The sequence below is a fragment of the Camponotus vicinus genome, unplaced genomic scaffold, assembly GCF_025532165.1.
Source record: "Camponotus vicinus isolate PSW18456_S1 unplaced genomic scaffold, iyCamVici1.0 SCAF_10, whole genome shotgun sequence".
NCBI classification, from domain to species: domain Eukaryota; kingdom Metazoa; phylum Arthropoda; class Insecta; order Hymenoptera; family Formicidae; genus Camponotus; species Camponotus vicinus.
Window position 1 is genome coordinate 5,924,887 of NW_028141946.1, and position 21,430 is coordinate 5,946,316.

Here is a 21,430-nt window from a genome sequence, read left to right on the forward strand (position 1 = left end):
CGCTATTCTCGCAAGGATACTCTCGGAGGATTTTCCGGCATCGGAGGTAGGAAGTCCCGACGGGCCTTTCACTACGAGAGGTCCTCACAATACGTCGTTACGAGGCGGCTAACCCTCCCCCGACCGAGGGCTCGTCGAGTGGATAATCGTTTTAGGGAGGGCGCCACAGCCACGGTATTACCGCCTTTGTGGACCATGTTTGAACGCCGCCGGCACTCGGGCAATCAGGTCGATTCACAATCAGCGTACTTTCCGCACCATGACCGATCGCCGACGTTCTTGTATGACGGAAATCGGTCCTTCCCCGATCGAGCGCTCGCGTGCGCAACGAGAGACAAGGTGCAAATATTGCGGGTTTCAGCTTCATTTTGTTTGATCAGTCCTGCACCCGAAAATCTCGTATTGCGACTCTCTATTTGCGAATAATAAATTTATTTTCATCTTTTTCATCCAAGAAAATTATAATAATGTAAAATTATCAAAGAAATATATAATTACATGTACAATTTTTTCAACAAACATTATCGACATATATTATCAGTTAAAAATATCATTAATAAAATGAGAAATAGAATTTTATACGCGAATATTTCAAGATATGTAACTAATTGCACAAGATATGACAAACTATGCAAGAATAGCAACAACTACTCAAGGTCCTATTCGGGGTTCCAGACAGAATACATTTGCAAGTGATGACTAATTCATCGACTCATGAATTAAAATGTTCACGATCTCCATTGTAACAGTGAATATACCTTCGTCCATTGACGATGCAGCATTTCGACGCGTGAATCCGATGTTATAGAGAGGAAGCCGTTATGTGCGAATGGAGAGTTAATTTCGACCTGCCAAAAAAGCACAATAGCAGTAGTCGCCATCACTGAGAGAATTTCGAATGAGACAGTAAATTATTGAGTTTTATTCATTTCCATAAAATTTTTATTTTGTTAGATTTATCAAAATGATTCGTAAAATATGAAACAAGTGCGATGTAAAATTTCAAAACTTCATTACGAATTTAATTCTCTCTCAGAGGAAGTCATCATTTTTATTTTAATAAGCATTAAAAATTAATTAACTTCAAATTTTACAAATACTATATTTAAAAAAAATTATTTATTATTAAAAATTTCTTTCGATTTAAGAATATTTCCTTCAAATCTCATAAAACATATATTATAATTCTACATTATAAGACGATCTAATCAATAATTCACTCATATAATAATAAATAAATATTACAATATTACGAAATATTACGAATCCAATGAAATATCGCAGATCTTGAAATGCTTTGTGCGCAAAAGTTGAGCGTCCATTGAGGTTGTTGTACATGCGAAAGTGATTTACTGTATCAAAATCTACGCGCGCGATATGGGATTAAACAGGGACCGTGTTTGCTCGCCATAAAGCACATACGTGTCAAACTGGAAGTACGAGATTTCGGTATAGATGCGGGTTCGTGTCACGGCGAGCGGTCCGGTGAGAAAACCGGAAGCCACGAGAAATTCAGCTTTTCGGACTCGCACGATCGTCCAATTACCTCGTATACAGCATTTACATAACGTATACAGACGTATACTATCCGCACGACGGCGAAACCGCCGCCAACGCCGCTCAATGTCGCCACCCTCACGAGGCGACGGCCTCACGGCAACCGAAGTAATTACAGACGCGTTTCAGGGAGCGCCGACTGAATACAGAAATTATGCAGATGGCGTAATAATATTCGCCACACGTTTGCTCGGGTCAATATTGAACTAAGCTTCCTCGTAATTCCTCGCGAAAATAAAAATCGTTCGGATGTACCTGCTAAAACCGATGCTCGGTGGATTCACGAAAACTGTCTGGTTTCTCTACGCTTTGCAATTATAATACGCTTGCCTCCGACGACACATTCGTCCCCCGTGAATAAATCAGCTGTTATTGATCGAAGCCAGATGTCACGAAACTTTTATCGAGACGATTAATTTGTAATCCCAATTCAACGAACGTTAGGTACAGCCATTTAATTTTGAAAAGTATTAAAGTCTACAAAAATATCTGAAACATTATTTGAATATTCTTCAAATTTTACGCATCGAATATGCGCGATTTTCATAAGCCGAATAAGAGCCCGACCAGAGTAATTACGACGGATTAAACGCGATATAATCAGACGCTTAAATAGGATTGTACATCCAAGTCTACGTGCACCGCGTTTCCCTCGATTCCGCTTCGATGCATTTTACGGCTTCACCGAGTCCGCGGAGCGTCTGCGGGATAGAGATACATAATCCGTTCTCTCGCGCGAGATAAAGCGGTCGGAGAATCTCGCACCTTCTCGTGACGCTCTCGAGAGGGTGGAGTGGCGCTTTGCGGATCGGCCGTGGAGAATCGCGCTATAAATCAGCCGTTACCGAGTCAATTGAGACGTCGCGAGCACTCTTTGCGTTCCGAGTCCGCATCGTTGGTGGCTTTTTGTCGAGCACGTCGAAAGGACGAGTGAGGAAGAAATAGAAAGGGTCGGCGGGGGTGCCTCGACCCTTTCCACCGCGCGGTCGTTAAACGCAGCCGTACTCGAGTGCCGAAGTAACGATATGCTAAAAGGGCGAGGGGGTCTCACCCGGGTTCTTCCCCGATCGCTACTATACGATGATATACGGTCCGATACGTCCTCTCGCGCGCACTTTTGTTACTCCCTCCTCTTTTGTTGCAGAAGACTCTCTCTCTTCTGAAATTCTCTTTCCGACGCCTGCCCGTTCTTTCGTGCCATCCGACTTTTGCAACGACGCAGCCGACAGCAAAGTGGCTCTCCACGATGAATTACGCCGAAACTTCCGTTCCGCCAAGCCCGCTACAGCCACCTGATTACCGATGCGTAGACAGAAACAGCCGCACCAAGAGAGAGAGGAGCACATTTGAAGAAACATGTATAATAACCGCGTGTCGTTGCATCAAACATGTGGCGTGAGCGTTTGTTCGCAGCCTCCACCGTTTCATCTGTGGCCATATGCCACCAGATTCAGGTGCACTCGCAAAGATCTAATTACATGCATGCATTATCCTTTTCCCTTGAGTCGCGATTACACAATACAATTATTACTGAAATATTATTATTGCCTCCGTAATTATTATATATTATACTTATGTGCTGCTATCAGAAATTAGAAGATGTAAAAATTATATGGAAGAAAATTTTTATACTTATTCCGATAAATTCATATGATTAAGATATACATATAAAATTGATTCTGAGAAATATATTTCTAGCTGTCAAATTTTCCGCTATTTAACATACATGAAATAAAATGGAGTCTTTTGTAATTTAGGACTTTTATAACTTGATAAATCAAGTTTACGGAATGCAATAATGTATTAATTCATCACACATAATTATTCCGAGATTAAATTGATAACACGCCCTACCTGGTCAAAATTCATAATCAGACTAGGAACACAATCGAAACTTTCGCAATGCCGCGCCATTGTTTCAACGTCGGTACTAGTTCGCGAGCGACTATCAGTGTTATGCCATTAAAAGTTGTAGCATTAGTGGGCGCTAGTTTCCTAACTCGTTGAGCATTATGATTATACCGCGAAAGTTCTAAACATTATATCACTGCACAAATACGATATTTATCAAAGTTTGTATGAGAAAGAGACTTTCTTCACGGTGAGTTATGTCCGGCGAAACTTCATCCATCGAAAGCAGCGGCAATGTTAAGCGTCGTGTTCAACTAACGATAAATTTTATTGACGTCCGAAATTTGTTCGATTATCGTGGCAATAACCGAGTCTGGCGATGATTGCTGATGAATGAAATGTTCAGAGATATCCCAAGCAGTTTCTTTCTCATCCAGTAGCAAAGTATATTCGGTCTTGAAACATTTGAAAAATAATATATATAATTAATATATGCATAATGTATAAACAAGATATTTATACCAGCATCGTCATTACTTTGTCACTTTCGATGTGGCGAATACAAAAGCGGATCACGTCGAGACGTTAAAGAAACCAGCTTTATCTCTCGGATTTCTTTTTCTCGCGCAGGTTGTCTGTAAAGTTCGAATGGAACGGGAGCGTATCAGGTGGAATTTAATCATATAAATGGACGAGCGTCCGATCCAAACTCAGCCCGATACGAAAAAATAAAGTTCTACGCGCGCACGGCACCTCGTCCCGTCCGGAAGAGGAAAGGAAATCCCCTCGGAATTTTTTCCGATCGAATTAGCCCCGGTAAAACTTTATTTCGCAGTGCTTGCGAACCTGCTTTCCCCTTCTTCGTGCATCTATTTTTTTTTTAATTTACCGAAGAGAACGTGCATTCGACCGATGAAGTTACCCCATGTTTATTCAGGACGATTTTTACGCGGTTTAGAGACAAACATCGAGGGAATTATATAGAGTGAGAAGATATAAAGAGAAGAAGAAAACATTATTTTCTTTGTTTATTCTACCAAAAGCCCTCATAAATAAATACAATGTTAATAATGCTAATTTAGGTGCACAATTAGATAATTGCAACATATATGCAGGTTTAATGACGGCAAGATACTTGTCAAACATTATCACGCAGTTTTCTAAATGTTATATTTTTTATTTAATGCAATAATTTTTTATATTGCTTCACAGTTGAACGTCCCTACAAAACATTGATCTTAATTCCCCTGTGGCCGAACGTGTCCGAAACCAGTGCAAGTCGTGAGAACGTGGCGAGAAAACAGCATTCGTGAGACTTTTGTTTCATTTTGCCGTCACGTTCATGGGCTTCGCGTGCCATCGCGTCGCGGATACTAATCGAACGTAAAAGAAAGCAACTAAGTCGTCCGCAGAATCGACGTCGCCGACTTTTTTCCTGAGCCCGAGGGTAGGTTTCCGTTGCTCGTCGGAAGAACAATTACTATTGTCGAACTCAAACCCCCGTGAGATGTGCTGCTTCGAACATAGTTACTCCGGAATTTTTCAGGATAGAGCCAATCGTAGAGCCTGCTTTATCGGTGTCGGTATCTTCGAAGTTCTTGACAAGTCTTTTTATGCTGGAGTAGCGGCCGTCGAACTTTCGTAGGTACAGGAATATTAAGAATAAATGAAATTGATTTATTGAATATACTTATTGAATTTTCAATGTTAAATTTTTATCAGATTTTATTAATCAGAATTCTAAGAGATTTTAATGCATTATAATAATTATCAATAACAGTTATGATTACTTTTAGACAAAATTTGACAATTAATATGTAATATATACTTAATTATGTAAATTTTATATTATTGTAGACCAGTCATCAAAACATATTTGTTTCCACGAATTGTGACAATCATTGTTCTGGCGTGAGTATATTTTAATAACATTTATATTTATTTTTATACAGTATAATTTTACAAAAGTTTGATTCTTAATTGTTAACAGAATCTTTTATTTGCTGGCGGCTATTCTTCATTTCGTGTTGCTTAAAAACTGCAAGTCGCTATGTTTCCAATTAATATTAACTACGATTGTGGTAAAAAGTGACTTATATCAATACCATTAAGATCAAAATAAAATTTTTGCTGCAATTTGTGACAATATTAAAGTTAAAAATAATAATTTTATTATTCATAGAAAGTGGCGCTTGTGCTTTTGCTTTTGACACTATTATCCATGACAAAAGTGGAAAGCTGGAATGCTACTGGTCTAGTGTCATTAACGTTAATCACCGTCGTTATCATGAAGCTTTTTGGCATCGTCATTGCGTATTCTGACCTGGTATACTCTTTCGCTCTCTCTCTCTTTGTAAATTAAATTAAAGAAACATTTATAGCGCATGAAATAAATTGTGTTGGCCATCGCGTCGACGCTTGTTCACAAACATTATCGCTCGTGTTAAACTCGACAAATCAATTGGCCGACAGGTGGACATGAGCGGCGACTGGTCATATTTAATAGAATTTGGTTTCGGCGTTATATTAATCGCCATCGTAGTCGGGATAGAGTTGCTCGTAATCGCGCACACGCTGACAGTGGCTATTATTGCTACTATATTCGGTACATTCCTGAGTTTGGTAAACATTGCACGATATAAACGTTCTATTTAACAATTCAATCGAGCAATTTATTATTAAACTAACCGTTTGCTTAAAGATATCGCTGATGGATCTTCATCAGAATATGAGCATCAATTCTTGGTGGTGGGATAAGAATATACTCAATGGATGCATGTATCACGTGTTCAGGCAATACACACTGTTGTGGTGTCTACGGATCGAAGAGAAACCACGCGTAATAACGATATTTGATAGTACGACTGAAGAGCAAGAATGTGAGCAGGATGTGACTATGTTAAATGGCCAATGAAGCGTTTGTATTTAATATTATGGTAACGCCTGCTACAAATTTACACGCGCAGTATCGGAGTCACGGGTTACGTTTCTGATTTAAAAGATATCACCTGGCCTTTTCACGAAATACGTTTCTCAAATTGCATTTCGCGCACGGTATGGCACTGTCCTGAGCGCATAAAGTATCATTAAAGAATCATATACGTGAAATATCGTCGATTCGATATCCTTACGATCTACATACGCACATAACGGCTAACTAGAGAGACTTTGACAGACGGTATTCCAAAGAAAACACTGCATGCCGATAATCCCGACCCCGATATCAGCATAGAAACTGAGCTCGCCTTAAATTAAGAGACTCAGTTTTACGGCTGTCGCCGTTCCTTAAGTGCCATGGGATAGTGTATGTATGATGATGTCCCATCGAATATCTTTTGAATCTATTTTACGAGCAGCTCGCTTAAGCACGTACTACCGGTTACACTGCTTCTTCTCGAAACTTAAGTTTTTAAATTTTATCTTGCTCGAATATATTTTGCTCTTTCTCTCTCTTTAATATATATATTTTTTTTATTATAAAAAGTAAGAGTTTAAGTACGCTATAATTTTATTTTCTTTTTCAAAAGTTGTAAATATATTATATTCGTTGTACATACACACAAAATAACGGTAAAGAAACAATCTCTCTCTCTCCATGTCAAGGATGTGTACCTGACAAGCATTCTGCAATACTTTGGTACTTTCTAAACTTTTCTCTTCACGCCGACAAAGTAGAGTGTTTCAAGGACATTCTTTTTGCGTTCAAGAATCGCGTAAAGAAAGAAAAAAAAAGGAGAAGAAAGGCACGGTAAATATTTCGCCATCTTCGTTGGGACTTATCGGTCATAAAATGGTACTTGGAGGAACTCGAGGGAACGCCATGTCGCACAGTGCAACGGGCACTTGTGGCCGAGGGACAAATCTTATCGACCTGTAGCATGGGACGGAAGGTGCGCGTCCTGTCGAACCACTTTCGGAAAAGCAAACAGCGGCGCCGGGCAGCCTGGCGAAGAAGGATCGTGACTCTTGACGACGAGAGAAAATAAAATACGTTCGTAGCGATCTTCGCTAGGGAAGAGGGAGTAAGACGGATCAAGGGCCGGATGTGCGACGAAGAAGTAAGGAAGCACCTTTCAGTTCCCACGAGATTTTGCGGCTCGTGGTCGAGCCCGAGGGAGCCGATGGAAGTGAATCAATTTTACGGGCGGCCGGCCATCGATACCATGCCGATTGGCATCGATCCGATAGAGAGAAGGCAAGAGAGGAGAGAAAGAGAGTGAGATCAAGGCGTTCGTTCTATTCTCGCAGAGGGACGCGACGTGACGCGAAATTACCCGCCGTTGCAATCCGGACATTCCGACGCTTCCGCTCTCGTCGAACGAGAAGCGGCTTAGAAGTCCTTGCCTCTTCCAATTTGCAGGAACTCTCGCACATCGACGACGAAACAAGGTTGCCGCTCGCGTTATTTCCATCAAGCTGCTATTGCCTCATTCCTGCATGACTACCTGCCGAGCTTATTCCATGAGAGCTCACGCAGTTTCGGAGACTGCATGTATGACAAAATCAATTTTCCTAGAGTGGAGAAACTTGCTGAGAAGCTTTCATCGAAGCAATTAGTGCGACTAAGGACATTCACGTTATCATTCACTTAAGAAGCATCGTAAACACGACATCGTCTTTTTATTTCGAGAGACAATCGACGTTTATTGTAAGCTTAATGCAACGATATTTTCTATAAAAGTTTGACGAAAAACATATGTGTATGTGTGTAAAATGTGCGCGAAAGATAGATGAGACTTAGCGGTTTAAATTTTTTTCAGGATCGACTCAGACAAATAACCTCTCTTCCTAGCAATTTCCATTCGAGAGTTTTCGTGATTCAATCGTTTACAAGGTGTTGCGCGGTATAACGGTATTGTCGAATCTTGAGATAATAATAGGTTGAATATATGATATGATTTATTAATCGTAACCGTGACATGACGATTAATTCGATAAGAAATATAAACGACGAAGACTATGCGGAATCGTGCATTTGTGCGGCAATAATAAGCCGATGAAAAGGATCGATAAGAAAATGTGACGAGCGTAAAACTACGCGCATTTATTATCCTTACGGTAATGCCGGGGAAGGTATTTGCACGTCATACGTAGAATTAAAGATAGTCATTCTTTATCCAACAGTGGGGCTCGTAAATGCAAGCTAAATCTTTATCTCTGAAATAAAATTAACTACAAGTCAAATGCAGCTTTAAGTAATTAAATAATATTACTATACTATCTAATATATTTTCGATAGATTCCCAATTAAAAAATAATACAACGTACAAGATCAATATAAATCTCCATTAATACACGTATAAATCAAACAAGGATATTATATTTACTTGGTGGAATGTTTAATTGAGAAACTATACAAATACAGAACGGATATCGTTTACCGAACCGCTCGTAGCGAACAGTTAAGATGATTTATGGCGACGTTAAAGTCGAAGGTGGTGCAACGTGCGGTAGTCGCGTGATTCGCTTTCGCCCGAGCAATAAGCGTCTGAGAGAAGATAATTATCTCGGATCCTTCGTGCCGCCGTGAAACGTTATTAAATCAGGCAATCAGTTTTTTCAGAGTCAAAGCAAAAGGAGGATAAGCGCGAGAAATACGCGACGCGAGCCAGTCCGATTTGCAGCTAGCCGGTAAGGCGCCGTCTCAACGAGCGACTAACGACAGCCACTTTACGACACCCACGCTCAGCGCTCGCCGCTCGAACGGTTATTAATTACGCGGCACTGGGTTTTCGTGTTCGCCTCCACCCTCGGTTTTCTTGGTCGTGTTTTTCTCGCATGCACCGCTCGACGACGCTTTGAAGCCGCGCGCTTCGATCGATCTCGCGACAATATCTCGCACTCTGTCCGCGCGTTCTTTTTTCATCGTCAACTTTGTATCCTAATGGCTCTCGATGTGTCTTTCAAAGTCGACGTTCTTTATCGCTCGTTCGCATCAGTCATCTCCGATTCGAGACACGAAGCTCTCCAAAGCTGCCTTGTTCGTCTAAATGGAACCCTCTCTTCGACACGTTTCAAGAAATTAAAAGCTGTTGTCGATTAGATGCCGCTAAACGATACATTAAAAATATTAAAAGTACACGGTGTGGTACAGGATGTGTTCTCGAGAGAAACACATTTTTAGATTCTACATATGACGCATTTAATCGACGCTCAAACCGCCAAAGAAACGCAAAACGTCCCCTAAAATATCATTACTCGTGATACCCGGATACAGTTCATGTTTTCTCTTTGAACACGACGACGCTTTGCGGCGTCGTCGGCCTCTGTCATTCGTCTGAGACGCGCGGCATATTCTTTTTTTTACATATCGTAACAGGTCTCTTCTCTCGCCTTTGACGCTCTTTGTCGCGTGCCATTGGGGGAAGATTCGAGGCAGTAGACCTCCTTGAAACTTTCTCATTCGTCAAATTAGAATTCGCTTTTTCGCCAACGCATCGCGACGGCGAACTCCCCGGGGGTTCTTCGACGACGCCTCGCATCTCCCCCGTCGAGACAATGGATCAAAGGATCACGGCTATACCTATCAGCTGTACTGTATTTCCCCTGGACCCTGGATACACTTGCTAGACGCGCGAGACAATCTGATGGAAGAGCAGATCGAATGACGGCAATGTTGACGTCGAGCGTGCGGGAGGGAAAGCGGAGGAGCCACGAGAAATTACGTGGAAACTGCGTTTCTCCGACTTCAATTCATTCGTATACTTTTTTCTCTTGTTCTCTCTTGTTTTTGCGCGAGAAAATTAGAATGTCGAAGGTACCTGTTGCAGCGGGAACGAGATGGCATTCACGGGAGAGAAGTAGCATTGGAAAAAAGGACTCGGAGTTTTCTATCTCTACTCGTTCTTTCGTATTGTACGTAGAACGTACAGTAATACGAGCCAATATCCCGAATAAATCCATCTTAAATCAATCTTAATAAAAATAAAACTAGAGAGCTAACGTGGAGCAGGACCAACGAGTTCTCCTTCCTGGCGCTTCATCGACAGCCAATAAAGCCGCCTGGAAAAACACTGGCTGATAGAAGTTTAATCAAAGTCTTCCACTTCGTCATCCAGCGTTATATAACTCACCCCGGTCTGCCTAGAATAAGCAAGCTGGCATCGGAACCGTTCGATTGGCTCGTTTCCACGACTTAAAGTTACGACATCGCGACTGGGAAATGTTCGTCTCGCAGGCTGCAGTCGAGAAATCAATTTCGAAATCCGTCATAGAAGTTACCTTATCGTGGCGGAAAATACCCGGTATCAAACGTCGAGATAGCGTGATATGAGGGGACGAATGGAAAAGGAAGAAAGAACGGGGAGTACGAGTGACTGGTCGGACTTATATAAGGCGACTCAATTAGGATTAGCCCGCCGTCAGCTCGGAGCCTTTCGGTCTTTGCGCGCTGATCTTCGAGACTCATCTCATCGGCTTAGGATTTACCTAAGGATCTTATTGGCATCGAGGCCGAACGATCGATACGCCCACCACTTACGAAGAGTCGGGCGCTCACGAAGTCACGAAATCGTGATACGCCCGTCGACAATGAGACGTACGACGGCCACCGTAGACGTATCACGAACGTAGGAACGGGTAGAAGGAAACTTTGAAAAAACGCTCTCCCCTCGTGAACGGGGTGAAGGGGTGGCGTAATAAAAGCACCCTTTCAATGATTATCGAGCAATGTCCCGTAGACTTCGATGCCGCGGAAGATCGCCAGTTAATTGAACGAATTTCAATGGTCCTCGCCGGAGGAACGTTTACTTTTCTAATTGAAGACTCTGATCGGCGCCGCGTTAAAAGTTGGACGTCGACAGTTACAGGGAACGTCCATCACGCGGGATACCGTAAAAATTTATTTCTGCGTAATCAAACTTCGCTCGCGAGCATCTCGATGGTATCGCGCGCGTACGCGATGATATTTTTGTCGAAAGTGCGCGCGATCGAGAATCGAATATCGAATCTAAACGAGACAGAAGTCCTTTATCGTGTCACACGTATCGTCGTTCTATCTATTTGTGAAACGTACGATCGCAGTTGCCGGTATCGGACTCTTTTGCTTTTTGTCTCTTGATTCCGTGTGCATCGGCGGCTCAATCTTGCCTCTCTTTCTCTCTCTTTCGGTTACCTGTATTTACCTCTCCCTACCTCTCTCTTCCTCTCTCTCTCTGCCGATGTCCCTTCTACCGGAGAATAATAAGTTTCCGGCGATGTGACCCGTGAAAATCGAATACGCTTGCACCGGTTGCAGCGACAGCTCGGTCGACAAGGCAACTCCGCGTCCGGTCGACTCGGTTATGGAAATCCCTTCGGCGCTGGCTCATCACTACCACAGTTCCTCCATGATGTTTCCAGCGAGTTCACTTCTCGCCCCGATCTCTGTTCAAAGCCGATAGCGAAATCTCGTTATTTCATACCTTGCCCGCGATAACGAGAAAAATTGCGTCTGGTTATACGCGGCGCGGCATGATTCGACGCGGCGCAAGAATTCGCGCGGCAATATTTCAAGCGCTTTATTGCCACTGCCGGTTCGCGTGACGTTATTAAAGCAATGATATATCCGCGAAAGTATTTTAAATACCACTTACGAGGCGGAGTTTTATGCAGTGGCGGATATCGAAATAATAGAAGACAGGTTTCTCAACATCGTTTGCAATTATAAATTTGAAGGAGAGAAGCAAAAGGAGGAGCAAGAGAAAGCCAGACTGCTCTTACGTCATCCTCGCGATGTACTTATATTAAAATATATATCCTTATGTCATTCGGCTGACGTTAATTCTTACTTTTCCGTTTTTAAGTTGTTTCTTTCTCGAGAGTTACGGCCACGTCATTTCATAAAGTTCGCAAAGACTGTAAACTTTTCCCATAAATTTGCGTCTTCTCTCTTCCATTTCCAGACTTGGTACATCGATCATCATAGTAATTTCTCCATTGCTTCTGCGCCTTTTACGCTGACGATTGCCAAATTCCTCCCGACCGACGTAAGTTCTAACGAAGCTACCTAATTAATAGGCAAATTCCGAAGAATCTACCTAATTAAAGACCAAATAGTCGTTTTCGGAATGTTGTTGCGAAAGTCCTTACATTGCTTAACTTGGAGTAGAATTTCTATTACTAACATTAGTTGGATGGAATTTTAAAATTACCTCTATTATAATATATTTAAACGTATGCTAGACATGCAGAAATGCAAGACAGATATCATTACAATTAAATTTATATTATATATTCGACTTTTTCCAATTTTGTTTCAATCTTCCAAAGCGATTTTATCTTCTTCTTAATTGACATAAATATTTAAAATATTCATAAGTCATTTTGGAGAGGAAAGAGGGGAACCCAGTTTCTCCGATTAGACATGAGAAGTTTATGTTACAAGAAGACCGGAACTTCTTGCGAGGGGTGACGAAGTTTGACAGCAAGGAGGGTGGCCGGAGGTGCCAAAGGGCACGATCGTAAGGGTACCGACTTGTCTAAACCGCCTCATTGTTTGCCCGAAAATCGATTACGGGTTAATAACGTTACCGTAACCCTTCGTTTCGTCTCGCACCGCGTGTATACATCCTGGTGGTTTTGAGGAAGACCACATTGCTCGCCATAGTGGTGTAGCCGATACATGAAGGAGTCGATCGAACGATCCAATTACCGACTAGCTGTTTCTTAGTTCGTGGCTCGTTAGCGGAAAGAAGAGTCCCGGCTTAAGGCGAGCTCATAAGACTTCCTTGGCATCTCATCGAGAACGTCTCGGCAACCGCGACGATCATTCGCGACTCGGGTTACTCCCGAGATTGCATGCAAGAACTAGACGCGAACGCTCACGTGGGTCTTCCTGCGGGCGCGTACGTTCCTGGGGGAATTGCGAGCTGTCGGCTAAGATTTCTTTAAGCCGGCTAACCGCGCGATCCGCCTTTACCGAGACTCTTTTCGGGGACGCAACGACGTGGTAACGCACCGCGCGAAATCGGATTATCCAACTCCATTCCTCACACCGTTAATAATATATCGATATTGCGGTAAAATCCAGAAGCAAAGTTGCTAGTGATACTATTGCAAGTTGAGAAGAGAGAGACGATTGTCAGAAAGTTAAAAGAGGAAGATATTATATTTAATTTGAAAAAGAAATAATGTTCAAAATGCATTCTGGATTTAATATATTAAATTTATTAAAATTATAATTTATCAGCGTTGTGAAAGGTAGAAAAGAAGTTTTTCTGAACAAACGACAGGTATCGCGATCGCCTGCTTGAACCAGTTATACCACTGAATCCAATTCAATTACTTAAGGATATTACATTCTCGCATCTTGAAAGATACGTTACCCTGGCAAAATTAACGATGACAGTCGCAGGAACAAATCAATAAACGATCGAAAAAAAAATTGTATATATACAGCTGATTATTTCAGATTTAATTTTGCCGTGTGGAGGGGCGTAATTTATCGTGCGTAATTTATCGCCTTCGTGCTTCGGATAGCAATTAACGCTCGTAGGAGAAACCGGTGCATAAAAGCCGAGAATCATCAAAGTGCGAGAAGTTTATTCCAGCTTGGCGACGTGACGCCGTCGTCAAAGAGAGGCGGCCGATCTTGGTCGGGTTTGCGAAAAATTACGACGGATTGTAAAGAGGATTTAACGATTCTCGTCTGGCCGGGCACGCCCTGCCGCCGCCGAAAACAACGAAAGCTTGCATTCGATAATTTGTGGCTCGCGAGCCACCGGCGGCGTGGAACCGGCCTCGCTGTAATTACCAAGGTAAATAATGCTTTCCCGGCGTCCAATGGCGTAACACCGTTCGCGAATAAATTCGACTCTATATACGTGCCTGGGATGTGGAATGTCGCTCCCCCGCGCTCCCCCGCGCGTCCACCGAACGAGAAAACGAAGAGATCGTTACGATAATCACGGATTCGTTTTTTGCTACGGAGATTTGTTCCGCTGGGAGGATTACATTTCCGGTCGTGTTCCCTAATAAGCTTCAGTAAGGTATCGACTAGTGTATTTTATACATCAGTATCATATAAGGGCAATTTTTTTTTATTACATTGCGACATGTCATCGCGATCTACTTCGATCTACCATAAATTGATCTTGAACACAAATAAAGAGCTATGCATGATTCGTTTTAAGCAGATAGAATTTTTATATCTGCGATTGTTTTTGTGCCATACATCTCATAATTTTACCTTAATATTATTCCTATTAATCGGTACATTTTTATTAATCAATACGGATATTATTTTTTCTTTAAATATGATATTTTAAAAAACTTGTTGATTATATATATATTAACAATTTTTTATGCACGTAATAAAAAAGAATACATTGCTTTATTGCACATGTTAACAAATATCACATTAATATTGAATTATATATCCCCATATAAAATCTCGTACTACAGTTTATAGTTTCTTAAATTAAATCCTACATTCTAAAGTACGGGATAAAGACCTATACTTCGTAGTCTTGTCAGTAAGAACGTAATTCTCAGAAGAAACACATTTATACATTCGCATGCTCTGTTGATTCACTCCACTCACGCAGCTTTTTCCGCGAATCCATAATTGCGATTACCGAGCTGCATTGAAGACGATAAAGGGGTTAAGATTGCATTTATTATCCACCGCAAAACAGCTCTTCTCGCGCCAAAATTATCTTGGCAGCCGTCCAATACGACGCGAGATGCTCGAAACGTTCGGCGAAATGAGAAAATAATCGAGTCCACTTGAAATAAAGAAGAGGTTGAATAAACTGCACGCGCCGAACGCGCAACAAGAGTCTGAGCGAAGATGCTGGAGGCGACGACAATGAATCGCCATCCACCTTGCCATCGTCAATGATTTTCAAAGGAGGAAGACGCGATCCCCTATTCTTCCGCTTATTTTTGCGCTCTCCTTCCGGATCTTCCGCCGCTTCTCATTTGCTGAAAATGTCTTTCTTCGCAAAGTTCGCGGGGCGCAACCGCGCCTCGATCGCCCGAAACCATACCGAAAGAACGACGGCGGTAGACGTGTTTTTCGTTCTTTGATCATCCGCGACTCAACTGAATTAGAGATGAAGCCCTCCGCGACGACTGTTTCGTGTAAACGCTCGCTCGAATTGTTAATCGCCTCTTTACATCCTGCGAGACGCTCGATCTACGCAATTGCTTTTCCGCGCCTCAAAGACCCGATCGCGTTCCCACTAGAGTTTGATTGAGCATTAGTTAAACATTGCCATTGCCTATACTCGTCTATTGCTCTTTGAGAATATATAGTAGACATTTTCTGTATCAAAAAAAATATTTATACTATTTTAAAATTATATTTTTAAGATAATTTAATTGTACATAATTTTAACAGATTATATGCGTAATAAATAATTAGAAATAAAAAAAAAATTTGCATACTTATAAAGAGGATTTTTTAAATTTCGTTCGAGGATCTTGATCGAGCTTCTGCATTTATGACTCAATATTCAGGAAAATAAAGGCGTTTGATCGCGACATATATTATGTTCTCATTATCGCGGAATAGCGTCGATTTCGGTAGGGAAAACCGCCAATTTGCGCCAAGAGCCGAAATCCCCAGAGGCACCGCTATTAAAAGTCTTTGGGAAGCAATTGAGCCGAACGAGAGATCTCGCAGGGAGAATTGGGCTTAATCACAGTCTCATGGGGTACAAAATAATCCAACGTTTATATCTATAACAAAAACCTATCATCGTAATAACGTTAAACATTCGCAAAAATAGCATTTTTAAAAATATAAAATATTGAATATCTTTTATTTTTTATAGCCGGAGCCTCTATTAGAGTTGTAAAAATTTATACTTGGAGATTTTGCTAAACGTCTTCGTAAAACATCGAAACATTTCTCGCTCCACGAATCCTTTCTTCCAGGGAGTAAAGAGCACTCTTTTGACATCCTTTTGACATCCTAACGCAAGTACTGCGCCATTCAGGTTCGAGGGGAGCTTCCAATTTGCGATGTCCGACGGTCAGGGTCGCGTCCCCGCGGGTCGTGTGATTTAAGCCTCGTTTTAGCCTCGTCAACGAAAAAGAGAACACGCGGGAGAAAGAAAGAGAGGCGAGCGTTAAGCCGTACCGTGCGGGAAGCTCGTGGCGGCGGCGCGGGGATTCGATGAAAAGGCAATTAGCCGAATGAAAATGTAACACGAGACCGCACGTGACTACGAAATACACGGGGGGTTTACGGCACCCCCTATCCCCCTCCCCCGTTGAAGCGTTCGCCTGCACTCGTGCATGCGTGCCGCGTAATTGTCACTTTGTCAACGTGCACTCTGCTTACCCCGAGGGGCTTCGTCTTGTCGAGCGTGAGAATAGAGAGTCACTTCTTTTAATTGGCGCGAGGAGTTGGTCGCGAAAAGAAAAACTGGCGTGCAAAGAAAATGCACGGAAAAAAGGAGCGAAATGAAGCGAAGAAAAAAAATGTCAGGAAATGTCGGAGAGAGTTGAGGAAAGGAGGGGAGGAGTCTTCCGGTCGTAACGGTAAGTCTCGGAAGGGGGCCCGAGTCACGAGGAAGCTCTCTAGAAGGCTGCGGAGATGAAGCACGAGGCGAGAGAGGTGCCGTCAGACCGCTGTAGAAAGAAGAAATCAGGCGTGATCGAGCATCCACCCGCGCTTCGTCTTCACCGTCGTCGCGCCGGCTCCCTCTCCGAAAGAGCAGCAGCTTCGACACAAAGGACGCTCCTGCGAGCGGAGAGTCGTTACTATGCCGCGGTTCCTTGTCCTTCCTTCCTTCCTTCCTTCCTTCCTTCCTTCCTTTCTGTCACTTCCTAACGATGTATTTCCCGCTATTGGTTTCCCGCGCGAACAATGGCCAGAAAAGAGGACGAAACGTCGAGGGGGAGAAAGGAGATCCCGGGGGAGAGGGAGGAAAGCGCGAGGAAGAAAAAAACAGATAGCGCACATCCTTTTCTCCATCTACCACTTTTTCCTTCGCCTCACGATATGTATATATGCACAAAACGATAGGGGAAAAGGAAGAGGACGGGAACAGACGGAAGAACGATAGAAGGATCTATCGAAGAGCGAGAAAGGAGGCAACAGGACCGGATCAATTGGAGGTAATCCCTCGGGTAGAGTCTCCCGCTTCGCAGAGCATGAAATTCTTCCTGTCTCCTCGCTGCACAGTCCTGCTCGAAGAGTGGCCCTCTCTCTTTCTCCTCCCGCGTCTCTCACACGCGTATTCGGGGATGTGTGGGTGCGTTTGAGAATGCACGTACATGTCCTCGCTTCCGTATCCTTCTCCTCTTCCCTAATCGCTCCTTATCCGCCCCCTCGGGCCGAACGGGGGATACGCGCCTTGATTCGAGCCAATTACATCGGCGGTTCACAATTCAATTTCACCTAGAGAGTCCCGGTCCTACGGCTCGATATATCGATTATCGATCTACTTTCGCCTACACCAGTCGCAAGAGAATTTCGGAGGAACCTTACGCTTGAGAGAGTATCATATTTTGCAATGCGAATACGAGAAATAATTCGTTACAATGAAGAAAATAATACAGTGAGGCAATTGAATCATGACAATAATTGTTAAAACTTTCACTTTTGTCTTCTTCCTTATAAATAACTGTCATTAAGTTTAAATGGAATAAAGCAGGATATTTTTATTTGTCGAATATGTATCGGTTCCGTTTAAAGGCGACATTTTTTTCGCGAGTCGAATGCAGACAGAAAAAAACCGTAGGTGCTTACTCGCACATTTTTTCTCGGCACGCCAAAATTGATCACCGACAATTTTTCCATCTTCCTGTCTGCCTCTCTCTTTGCTCCGAGCGAAGACCAAAGGAGCGAGAAGGTGAAGAAGCGCGAGAGAATGAGAGGAGGCAGCATGGTCCGAATGAATATCGACGGTCCGAGTCGCGTGTGGGCGAGCCCGCGCCTCTTTCCGTCTCGTATATCGCATTGCATTGTTTCTGACACCAAAGATTTATATTTGCCGCCACGGCCGACCACTTTTTCCGTCGATTGAGCTCATTGTTCGCGAGACGATCGTGATTAAGAGACACGTTAACGAGCCGCATTGAGCGGCTTCGGTCGACGCGCGCGCAAAAACCCGCGCGCCCGCTTCACGGAAGATCGAAGATTCATTACGCTTACGTGTAACCGATCGCGAAAAAAAGCGGAAGGACCCGTACATTCGCGCGACTGCACCGCCGCTGCCAGTCTGCGAGTGACCGGGAGCGTTCGATAAATTTCTGGCGACGCCATCCACGTTACGTTTCTCGATTTATAGCGTTTAACGGGACGAGTGTTTTCGTTGGATATAGGATCGCGCGCGTCACACTCGGCCGAGCAATCCAACAAACGTATAAAAGGCAAATCGATCAAATTCGTTGTTCGTTTACTCGTTTTGGCGGATTAATCGAACGGACACTCGCTCGTTTTGCCTGGCCAGTTGCGTGACCGATTATTCATTTCGATCGGACGAATCGAATGATTAATCTCTCATCCGTTCGGTCAGCGCGAAAGCTTTGTCCTTGAACTAAAAGTAGTTAATCTTTATTCATTATTAAGATTCCGTTATATAGCAAAAAGTAGAATTAGAGGAATCACGATTTTTATCAAATCAAAGTATTTTACAAAAGGTATCGCGAATACACTATCTTTAAATATTTATATATTTAAATATTTATATAATAAAAATGTTTTTAATTATAGAATATTGTACTTTTGTGAAGAGAGAAAGAAAGAGAAAAGACACTAAACGTCACCAATGTATGCCACATGCGAAGGAATGTTCTTAATTAAGACGCGGACATATGTGTGTCACGCACTATCTGAAACGGAAGTTAGGCGATGGAGACGAACAGACGAGCTCTAAACTCTAAGAGAACGATTTCATACACGAAGTGGCATTCTACAGGACGCTTTGAAGACAACGTGTGGTTCGAATTAAATTTCTCGCGGCGAACTTCCGTTAAAACCGTACGAGGAGGAGACTCCTGAGCGCGGCGCCAAGAGACGATAACATCGGACATCGCACGTGTTTTCATTTTACGTGTTGTACTCGCATCCGCATACGGCCGCCAAGAATATCTTTGTGCTGTTCCTTCACACTTGACACAAAAGTGTCGATGATAGCTACGCGTATTCACTACTAAACAAAAGCCGAAGCTTCAAAATTATTTTGCAAAATAATTGCTTTGCATCTTTGTGTAAAATACTACAGATTTACCTCCAATAAGATAAGAATTTTAACCTTTTTATTCATAAATATTGTAATATTAATTAAAATTTTATACAAGTTCAGACTCTTACTGTTTGTGCAAGAGATACAGATTTATATCGAAATGATTAAATCAATTTTTAGTGTCAATTTTAGTGTTAATATCTGTATTTATGGTAGACGGTATCGATTGACATTCCTCAACGTATTGCGCTGGTATCGTCGTAATTAAATTTTTAATAAATTCTCAGCACGAATGGACAGGGCAATAATTCCGCGACATACAAAATAATTCGCGTGTACGAGGAAACGAAGTGGGATTTCTGCAAAGCCATTGTCGTGACAACAAAGCCGCCATTCGGCACAACGTCGGGTACTTCGGGATCGACGTTAAGGAGTCGACGATAGATCGTCGTAGTGACGGAGAGGCCGGGAATTTCGCTCGTTGAATATGGAGAGGCCAGAGGCCTGTCGATCGCCCCTAAACGACGTGCATTCAAGCTCGTGTCCGTTGTCATGGAAATCGAAGGACGACTTCGTCGTAGCCACGTTACGAACGTGACGGCGTCAACGTGTTCTCGCACAAAAAAAGCTGCGAGATTTCAGTCTTCTGATCTGTCACGAGTCGTAAAAACATGCGGACAAACCTAATATTTGTAGTGCATTTTGTGCGAGACAGTCGTTGTATATTATCATTAAAAGTAAAAATCTGATAAGAGCTCTTTAAATTATGAAATAGTTATTTTACATGTGATAAAACTTGGAAAAATTAAAATATTAATATTATATACGAGCAAAAAACGATCTAAAGGATATGTAATATTGGTTGACTTGAAACATAAAAAAACACTACAGAAAAACGGTACCATTATTCTCATGCGATTAGCGAAAGTGGCGGGCAAAAAAAAATTGCCGCATCTCGCTTTATCTGGGCCTTCAGACCGGAATAAACTTAATCCGTAATCTGCTTTCCGGGAAAATCACATTCGCAATCAGGGTTGGTGGGCATATCAAAAAGATTCGCGCGTGAACGACTCGGCGAGCAATTATGTTTCTGTCCGCCTGGGATTCTCCTCGTCCGAGTCAACCCTTAAATCCGTAATTTCCTGCTCTCTCGCGAAAAAGTAACCTCTTAATGTTTCTCATCTACTAATTTTTTTGAGACAAGATATTCGCGCGTCAGGCAAAAGATAATCGCGTTGCGCGATTCGAAAAACACGTATCGCGCTTTGCCAACATATTATGGTTATTTCTGCATATGATCTCTTTTCGTCAGGGAACGCGACATCCTGCCTGACATCCCTTTTTTGACACTCGACGCGACCGCCGTCTTCTTGTCAAATATTGACCTTTCAATACGAGGGAAGACGTGCTCTCCCTCCCTCCCTCCCTCCCTCTCTCTCTTTCTTTCTTTCTGTCTGTCTACTTTCTCAATAGGAACATATCGAAATCGCGTCTCGTAGAAAGAAATGAGATTTCGCCACGGATCGGAGCTCATGCCGAATGCAAAAAATAGCGAGGGTTCGAAATATCCTTTCGATTCTCCAAACCCCCAAGATTTCTCTACCGTTTTATTCCGACGTAAGACATGACGGCGATATTATTGTCTTCGCACTGCGTTAGATATCAGTGAAATATGTAGCGGCGACTCTGCCGTCGACACTTCATTAATTACAGTGGAACGAATTGGTGCTGGAGGGCAAAAATAATGTAAGATGGTAGATTAAAAGTAGAACTTTTTAATTAAATGAAACGACTACGTTTCCAGAAAGGATCAGGAAAAAGACATTTAAAACTAGTCTGTGTTGATGTATATATCATATCGTAATTTAGATTATTATATGTATAAAACTTGGTTGATGTCT

The 21,430-nt window shown here is 42.4% G+C and overlaps 2 protein-coding genes across 8 annotated transcripts in view; one reads left to right on the top strand and one right to left on the bottom strand.

Moving 5' to 3' along the window:
* The window catches only part of LOC145960037 (netrin receptor UNC5B), a 248,613-nt gene that overhangs the window by 14,520 nt on the left and 212,663 nt on the right, over nucleotides 1–21,430 (bottom strand). The gene's annotated exons all lie outside the window — the stretch shown is intronic.
* LOC145960590 (uncharacterized) lies at nucleotides 4,727–19,578 on the top strand. Of its 5 annotated transcripts, none has more exons than XR_014435413.1 (7): nucleotides 4,728–5,049; nucleotides 5,266–5,319; nucleotides 5,399–5,489; nucleotides 5,591–5,734; nucleotides 5,881–6,030; nucleotides 6,110–12,374; nucleotides 19,058–19,578. XR_014435413.1 is itself a non-coding variant. In XM_083080169.1 (7 exons), exons 1-6 carry the CDS (start codon nucleotides 4,916–4,918, stop codon nucleotides 6,320–6,322), a joined length of 786 nt encoding a protein of 261 aa, XP_082936295.1. In that variant the 5' UTR covers nucleotides 4,728–4,915; the 3' UTR covers nucleotides 6,323–6,344; nucleotides 19,058–19,578. The 5 variants fall into 5 exon arrangements, 4 of the variants coding, with proteins under 4 accessions (XP_082936296.1, XP_082936295.1, XP_082936294.1 ...); XM_083080169.1 differs by having other exon boundaries at nucleotides 6,110–6,344; XM_083080168.1 differs by lacking the exon at nucleotides 19,058–19,578 and having other exon boundaries at nucleotides 6,110–6,344; nucleotides 7,116–8,671.

Bases quoted from the DNA above. Each gene is read 5' to 3' on its own strand.
- LOC145960590 (XM_083080169.1), top strand. From the start codon at position 4,916: ATGTGCTGCTTCGAACATAGTTACTCCGGAATTTTTCAGGATAGAGCC. The intron at 5,050-5,265 runs GTAGGTACAGGA...ATATTATTGTAG, and splicing joins GTAGCGGCCGTCGAACTTTC to ACCAGTCATCAAAACATATT. The intron at 5,490-5,590 runs GTAAAAAGTGAC...TATTATTCATAG, and splicing joins TAATATTAACTACGATTGTG to AAAGTGGCGCTTGTGCTTTT.